Raw genomic sequence first — 8,240 nt, forward strand, 5'->3', positions numbered from 1 at the left:
CCCCCCCCCCCCTCGATAAGGATCTCTGGCTCTCAGCCCCCACCCCGTCTCTGGAGCTGCCTCCTGTGCCACGGAGTGATGCTCAGCTCCTCCTCACCCCCAAAACGCAGCCCCAAAACGGGGGCAAATTCACCACCCGTGGCAGCCCCCATCACCCAAACTGCCTCACGCAGGGCGGCGGGGCGGCATGCTGGGGACGGGGCAGGTTTGGTGGCTGACCCCGAGGTGCCAGGGCTGAGCCAGGCACCTCCTGCGTTGTGCTGGCAGATGCTTTGGACACAGAGCTCCTGCCTGGGCGGTGCTCAGCATCCTCCTGGTGACACTCAGCATCAGGGGAAAGCCAAGCGGAGTGGGAGAGGTGGTGTCTGGCCGTTGTGCTGAGCGTGGCAGTGTTTGCCCCCACCCAGACCAGCCCCGGATGGGCAGAGGTTGCTGTGAGACCTTGGCATGTCCTTGTTGTCATTGGACACCCCGTAGCTGATGGTTTGGCTCTTTTTGGGGAGCAGGAGCAGGTCAGAGAGCACGGGTTTGTGACAAACCCATCCAGCCCACCCTGGACCCAGCAGGCAAGGGTGGATGTGGGTGAGTTAGCCCAGCCCACGGGGCCTGTCCCACCCAGAGCCGAGCCCCCAGACACAGAAGCAGGGGGAAAAACAGCAGTAAAAGGGACCTCAAGGGTTGTTCCTCGAGCTCTGCTGAGTTCCCACTTCCCTCACGTGCCCCCTGACACAGGCATGTTCTGCAAGACCCCACCGAAAAAAGTTCACTCCTAAAACCCAACAACTCCATTTCCTCCTCCTTTGCTTTTATGTGGGGTGTTTCCATAGGGGTCCTGGTGAGATTTGGGGTGGAAAAGGAGCACCGGCCATGCCTGCCCGTCCCCGGGCAGCGTGCGGGGGAAGCTCGGTGCGGGAAGAATGGACGGCCTCGGCCCCACGTGATGGGAACTGCCAGGCCGTGAATGGGGGAGATGCTCCATTCATAAATGCAGGGTCCTGCTTGCAGCCAGAGCTGGCTCTGCCGGGAATCCCCAGCCCTGCTGGAGCTGCTCCTCCCTCTGCCAGCAAATCCCCCTTAACTCTTTGCTGGCGCTCGTTTGGGCTCCGCTAACGAAGTTGAGCGAAATCCCTGCTCGAATCGCTGCCCGGGATGCAGCAGTCGGTCCTCTGGCAGTGATGCTCGTGGCAGCATGTGCTGGCACAGAGGGGACAAGAGACATCGGCTGCATCGCCCAGCTCGGCCTCTTATGAATTTGTTCTGCTAAAATGGAGAGAGCTCATGAAAGCAGTGCAGATTTTTCTATCATCTCACAACCCCCCTCCCCAGCCTGGGTCTTTCTGAGCTCCCGAGTTTGATTGCACGGTGATGGCCGATGTGGTGATCCTGGGTGGGACAGGAGGTGCTCTCAGCAGTGACAATTCAGGGCCAAATGGTTGCTTAATTAATTATTGGAGGCAATTAAAAGGCTTGAAGTAAGGGAACCCTGGGACCCTGGGCTGGCAGTGCCAGCTCCCAGCCTCCTGGACTTGCAGGGTGTGCAGGGAGTTCAGCCCATGTCCCGCGGGTCCCGCTGGTCCGCGGGGAAGCGAGCGGGATTACACGTGCCTGTGCAAAACCTCAAGATCCTTTTGTCTTTTTAAAATGACATTTTTGGATCTCCCCATGAGCATCCCCAGCCCCAGGTATCATTGGGAGGTGCAGGAGCAGCTCTTGCTCCCCAGTCCAGGGTTACAATGGGAGAAAGGGGCTGTTTTGCAGTGCTGAGAGTCAGCATTTTGCAGCAAATACTGTTGAAATTTGGATCAGAGCTGGCTCTGCCAACCCTTGCTTGCCAAACCAGTGAGCCCCACCCGGCCGGGTGCTTCAGCTCACTGAAGGCTCTGAGTTATCAAATGGGACTCTAGAGATTTTATAGAGAGATGAAGGTGCCTGGTCGAGCTTGGTCCCTGATATCTGTCTCCTCACAAGGGGCAGGCACAGGGGGATAGTGGCAACTCTCGTGCTACAGGAGGTGTTTGCTGGGCTGGGGCTTGTTGTGTGCCCAGCAGACCCCCCAGCTCCCTGCTGATCGCCGTTCTTTCCCTGTGCCCCCCAAGAGCAAGCTCCACATGGAGGGATTCCGCAGCCTGAAGGAGGGAGAAGCTGTCGAGTTCACCTTCAAGAAATCATCCAAAGGTTTGGAGTCCATCCGGGTGACTGGCCCGGGGGGCGTCTTCTGCATTGGCAGCGAGAGGAGACCCAAAGGCAAGAGCCTCCAGAAACGCAGATCGAAAGGAGACCGGTAAGGGGTGGCCAGGGACTGATTTGGGGCAGGGGCCGAGCTCTGCGGGCACCAGGAGCTGCCCAGGACCCTGCCCACGGCATGGGGATGGGCTGGGATCCGGCGGGGTGGGCAGCGACCCTTCCTCTGGGAAAGCGGCTTCCTTCGGCGGTTAATGAGTGGCAGATGCAGCTTGGTAGGGAAAGGGCAGCAAACCAGCAGCGAAAGGGCAGAGGTCAGGGACACCCCGGGCGGCCGCTCCCCTCATCTCAGGGAGCCGCGCTGGGCAGGGGTAATTTTCTCGAAGAGAAACCCTTCCTTGTGGGAAGGAAATGGCCGGACGTCCTGGCAGCATCTCCCACGGTGAGGCTGGGAGCCCCGAGGCAAGTTTCTGCCCTTCGTCCCCCCTCATTTCTCCCATCCTCTCCATCCCAGATGCCCCGGGATGCCTCATCCCAGGTTTCCCCACGGATGCTGCCCACCCCACAACGCTTGTGTGTTCTCACAAGTGGGTTTCAGAATTAGTTGGAAAGGAATTGGGAAAGAGCAAAGGGTTGTGGCCATCCTAGACAGATGCAGGATTTAAAATGGACACAAGGCAGCTGCCTCTGCCCGCCTCACTCTGGTGTGAAGGTGGCACTGGGGGACAAGCCCTGCAAGGGTACAGCCGTGAGAGAAGCCACCTTTGGGGTTGTCCCCACACCGATGGCCACTGTCCCTGCAGCAGTTCCCCAGGCTGGAGCTGTCAGTCGTCCGATTGCCTGTTCCTGCTCTGCCACAGGCTTTTGGTCCACAGCAGACCCTGGGTGCAGGGTCTGTAGACACAGGAGCCAGAACCATGATGGAGCCAGAGGGGTGGAAGCCCCCCAACATCCCCGGTTTTTGTCCCGGAGTGCTGGGCTTCGGTGCGGGGGTTTGCTGCCATCTCCTGGGTACCAGCAGCACCACTGAGCCAGGCCCAAACTGGCCGTGCTGGGCTCCGCAGGGACCAAACCCAGGGCCACCACCCACCCAAGGAGCCGACCCCGCATCCCTCAGCAGCTGGGCCATTTTAGCCAGACGGGTCCCAGAGACAGCCACGGCAGCATCCCACCTCATTTTATTTCTCCTCCTCGAATCTCTCTCCTCCCCCCCCCCCCCCCCCCCCCCGGCTGGACCACCACGCCAAAGAGTGCAAGCTCCCACCGCAGCCCAAGAAATGCCACTTCTGCCAGAGCATCAGCCACATGGTTGCCAACTGCCCCGCGAAAGCACAGCAGTCCCCCAGCTCCCAGGGAAAACCTGCCTACTTCCGAGAGGAGGAGGATATGCACAGCTCGGCCCTCCTCCCCGAAACCCGGGAATGATGGTGGGTGACGGGGAGGGGGGGGCTTCCACCGGGATGAAAAGGCTTTGGCAAGGCAATGGGCAGCCGCGGGGGCTCGGAGGAGGGAGGGCAGGGTGAAGGACTGGGGAGGGAAGACAGCAGTGCTAACGGTGGGGACCTGGTGTCCTTGCACAGACCTTTTCCCCCTGTTCCCAGCCTGGGAAAAGCTCTACTTTAATCAGGATGGCTCATTACAAAAATAGGGGAAGGCAGCACCTCACGCACCTCTTCCATCTAAAAAAAAAAACAACCAACCAACCCAAACCATATTTGATTCATCTTTATTCTTTTACTAAACAAAACCAGGCAGTAGTATCTCTGGGAGGAGGAGCAGAGTAGCTCAGGGAGGAGCTCACGGCTCCTTGTTCTCCTCAGCTTCAAACAGGCTTGGATGAGCTGTGGGGGACCCGCTCCTACGCCCGTCCCGACCCTCTGTGCCCCAGGGAGGGAGGCCGAGGGGGGAAGGCTGGCTGCAGAGCGCTGGGGAGATGCCCGTGGGCTGGCCCCGTGGGTCCCTCTGCTCCTCATGGCTTTACATGTGCTGGTGGGTGCAAAGATTTGCAGTTTTTCTGTGGTTGCCCCATTGCTGAAACCAGCAGAGCCCAGATTTGGGCTTAGTTTGGAAGGAAATGGGGCATCTCTTGGGGCTGGGCTAACACTTGCCGCCTCCTTATGGGCTTGGGGGAGATCAGGTCAAAAGAAACACTTTCTTTTTTTTTTTTTTCCTCCTAAGCCATCCCAAGTGCCAGCCCAGAGAGCACAAGGTGTATTATTCAGCCAGCTCTTCCCCTCTAAGGCTTTTCCCTGCATCCAAAATGAGGAGCCAGGGAGCAGGAAGGCTTCATGGAGCAGAAATGCTCTTTGTTAAGCCTTGGGCACCAGACATGGGGCAGAGCCGGCTCCCAGGGATGTTGCTGGCAGCATTTCCCTCGGAGCCCATGTACACAACCCACCCGGGGCTCACACAGATCCAGCCGTGGCTTGATCCAGACACCAAACTGCCTGGGTCTTCCCACGGGCTCTGGACCAAACCCATGCAGGACAAAAACGTGCCTCTGCTCCTCCTGCCCATCCCACGCTCCAGAAACCGATGGCTCCTGGGCTGAGCTTCCCCAGGGGCAGAGGAAAAGGGTTCCCCAGGTCGTTAGTGGCTGCTGTCCTCCCTCCTCACCAGCCCCCCCAAGTCTTGCCTTTATTTATTGGCCCCGGTGGACAGCCCTTCTCCCGGGGCAGCCCCCCCGGCTGTGCCGAAGCCAACGCCAAGTGAAACCTGCACTAGGACGTGCGTGAATGACGTATCTTTGGGTTTGTTTGTCGTCTTTGGTTTTTTTTTTTTTTTTTGGTTTTGTTTTATTTTTTTATATAAATATTCTGGTTTTGTATTTTTGTATATTTTAATCTTTAAGAAAAGGAAAAAAAAAAAAAGAGAGAGAAAGGACATAATTCCTGCAACTTATTCTCAGGTATTCGAGCAATCTCAGGGATAAAATGCCTCTGGAGCCCAGTGCTGGACAGAGAGGAGGGTTTTTTCTAACAGCACAAAGACGTGATGAAGTTTGCATTGGAAGTGTAGATCTACCTCACTGGATGTTCGCTAGGTGGACTGACGTGTTGTCGAGCTTTTCAGTTGTGTTTTTTGGTATGTTTGGAATTTGTTTTCTTTTTAACTGTATTTTAATAGAGTCTCTTTCCCTTCCCCATGGACTGAGGAGGAATTTGGGTCCGTGTGCAGGGATTGAGAAGCCAGGCAGTGCCACGGGGCAGGGAACAGCTGCTAGAGCCCGTGTCGGCTCCCCAACTCCAGATTTTCTCCCAGCCTGGTGGCTTTCGAGGACTGTCCTCCATTTCTCTCTCCTGTTTACGCTTACACGTCCCCTCCCCACCGTCCCGATGGGAACGCTCCAGTCCGCCCCATGCCCCAGTCCTCCCATTGCCTGCGGGCTGGGATGTCGCACAGGCTCCCAGCAGGCTGGTGCCGTGTGGCTGGGGGTCAGGAAGCCAGGATGGAGGTCCCAGTTCATTCAGGGGGGACGTGGCAAGAGCTGACAGCGACCAAGGAGGTTGTTGGGAGACCAAAGGTTATCCTCAATCCCCTGCCCTAACTCGCCCTTGAGCAAAGGGCTGGCTGCCTGCCCGTGACCTCCTCGGATGAGGGACCTGGTGCCATGGTGGACCCAAGTCCAAGGGAGGTGCAACTGCTCCATCTTTCTCCTTCCTTCCTGGCTTCCCCCAAATGCTGGTTCATGATGGCTGGGGCAAACTCTGGATTCCTGGTTTGGAGGGAATCCCTGGATCCCTGGTTTCGGGGCATTAACACTCCACTTTGCATCCCGGGGGCTGGCTGGAGCCTTCCCAGGGAGGGCGTCTCGCCATGCTGGCGTGTCAGGAGGTGGGCACGGTTTCTGCTGGTTTTTAGGTAGCGATAGGTTTAGATGTAGAGCAGAGCTGGAACAGACGGGGAGCACCTACTCCATCCTTGTCAACAGGCATCACCGAGGAGGATTTGCTGAGGCTTCTGGAGCCCAGTGACCCCTTGGAGGTTTTGCTGTGCCCTGCGGCACACAGGTATGGTGGGGAGGATGAAGAGCTGCTCCCCAGCTGCTCGCCTGCCCTGCTCCAGTAGATTTTATGGTGAGGTGGTGGTCTCTTCTTGGGAGGGTGGGGGGAAGGACATTTTAGTTCTTGACTAGAATGGGATCTATACAAAACTACTTCAGGAAAACGGCTTTTGTCTGAACGGGGTAAATGCAATAGAGCGCACTGGGCTGCGCATCTAAGCCTGGGCCTCGGTCCCGCTGCCGCGTTGCGGGGGGGCTATTGGCCTTCCCCTGGCACCTCGTTTGTGCTGGGGAAACTGCTGCCCCCCTAATTCTTGTATCTGTCTTGAAGAATCATGTAGGACCTTTCCCCCCTCACCCCCAGTTTAATGGTTTGGTGATTTTTTTCTGCTAGATGTCTAGTGTGTGTAAATACCTCTGTAAATCTTTCCATTTTTTTCTCAGTATTCTCCTTGATTATTGTTTACAAAAGTAAGAGAAAAAAAAAAAAAGGAAAAAAAAAAATAACCAAAGCATCTAATAGGTTATGGACCAGGGAGACAGGATCTTCTCTGTATACTCTGCCTTGTAACTCTGTGTGGGGATATGAGCTCTGCAACCATCCCTGTCCTAGGCTAAAGCAAATAGCAAATGGCTTAGAGAATCACTCAGGTTTCCCCCGGGACCAGCGCGGTACCGGGATCCAAGAAAACAGGGATTTTTATCTGTAAATGGAAGCCACGTTGGAGAAGATGGGATTGATTCGCATCTTCTCGTTGCATTTGCCATTGTGGTTCTTCCCGTATCTTGAGAATAATTAACTAAATTGCTGCATCATCACCCACCCTGCCCAGGCTCGGCTCGCAGGCGCTGGGCACTATGCATTAGGGGACAGTGAATCGCGGGCGGATGAGGCCGCACACTCAGGGTCCTGCTCTAACACGGGAGCGTTTGAATGTATGAGGAAAAGGTGTCCCTCACGAGACGGGCTCTGCCCTGGTGCGAAAGCCTTGAGTCACAAGATTGTCTACGAGGAGACGGAAGAATGTAATCCATGTTTACTGCTAGCAACCAAAGCTTGTTTGTGTCAAACTCTTGAATTTTTATGAAGTGGGTGGGAGGGAGGGAATAATCGGGGTGACTGTGTGTGGCTCAGGGGTTACCCTGAGCTGCGCTTTCCAAAGAAATTTCCTGCTGGAGCCCCTGCAGCGAGATCCCCAGTTCCTGTTGCTGCAGGTTTTTCCCCCTCCTTTCTTTTTTTTTTTTTAATAATTTTTTGTACCAACTATGTAAAATGTGGGTTTTTTTTCTTTTCCGGAAAAAAAAAATAAAGACCATGGGCAATGGCTGCTGGTGATGTTGTGTGTGTGGTTACTTTTTTTCCTCCCGAGACTGAGAAGCCCAGACCCCAAACGGGTGCTGCCTGGGCACAGGGGGAGGGAGTGCTGGGAACTGGGGTACTCCATGGCTGCCATGGCCAACGCACCCCAGAGCTGCCTCAAACTGCAGCCGACATCCAGCCTGGCCCCGCTGCCAGCCCCCCATAACCCCCCTGGCCTTGCTACCAGCTTGCGGCTGCCTCTCCCCCAGACCCCACCTACCCCCACGGCCCTCCCCAACCCACCCAGCCCCACTGTCAGCTCGCAGTCACCAATTAACCCCAGTTGCAGTAGGTCACCCCAATTCTGGCACAGGCCTGACAGCCACAGCCCCCCTTAACTGCCCCAGCACTGCCATCGGCCTGCAGCACCCCAATAACCACCCAGGTCCTACCATGGGCCTTCAGCCCCCCATTACTGCCCAGGCCCTGCCATCAGCCCCCCAATAACCACCCAGGCCCTGCCATTGGCCTACAGCCCCCCAATGATCATCCACACCTTGGCATCAGCGTACAGCCCCCCCAATGACCACCCAGACCTTGCCATCAGCCTACAGCCCCCCATAACTGCCCAGGCGCTGCCATGGGCCTTCAGGCCCCCCAAAACCGCCTAGGCCCTTCCAGGCTGCCTCAAAACCAAACTAACACCCCCCTCCGACTCTGGCCCTGCCATGGGCCTTCAGCCCCATTCCCCCAAGC

General features: G+C 56.7%; 1 protein-coding gene across 1 annotated transcript in view; it reads left to right on the top strand.

The window, feature by feature from the left end:
• The window catches only part of LIN28A (lin-28 homolog A), a 15,286-nt gene extending 11,680 nt beyond the window's left edge, over nt 1-3,606 (top strand). The window contains exons 4-5 of the mRNA XM_026863469.1: nt 2,097-2,281; nt 3,408-3,606. Coding sequence (XP_026719270.1) covers nt 2,097-2,281; nt 3,408-3,606 — 384 coding nt within the window. The remainder of the gene's footprint in view (nt 1-2,096; nt 2,282-3,407) is intronic.
• The last annotated feature ends 4,634 nt before the right edge of the window (nt 3,607-8,240 follow it).

Source organism: Athene cunicularia (genome assembly GCF_003259725.1).
Source record: "Athene cunicularia isolate RWA chromosome 23 unlocalized genomic scaffold, athCun1 chr23_part2, whole genome shotgun sequence".
NCBI lineage: Eukaryota > Metazoa > Chordata > Aves > Strigiformes > Strigidae > Athene > Athene cunicularia.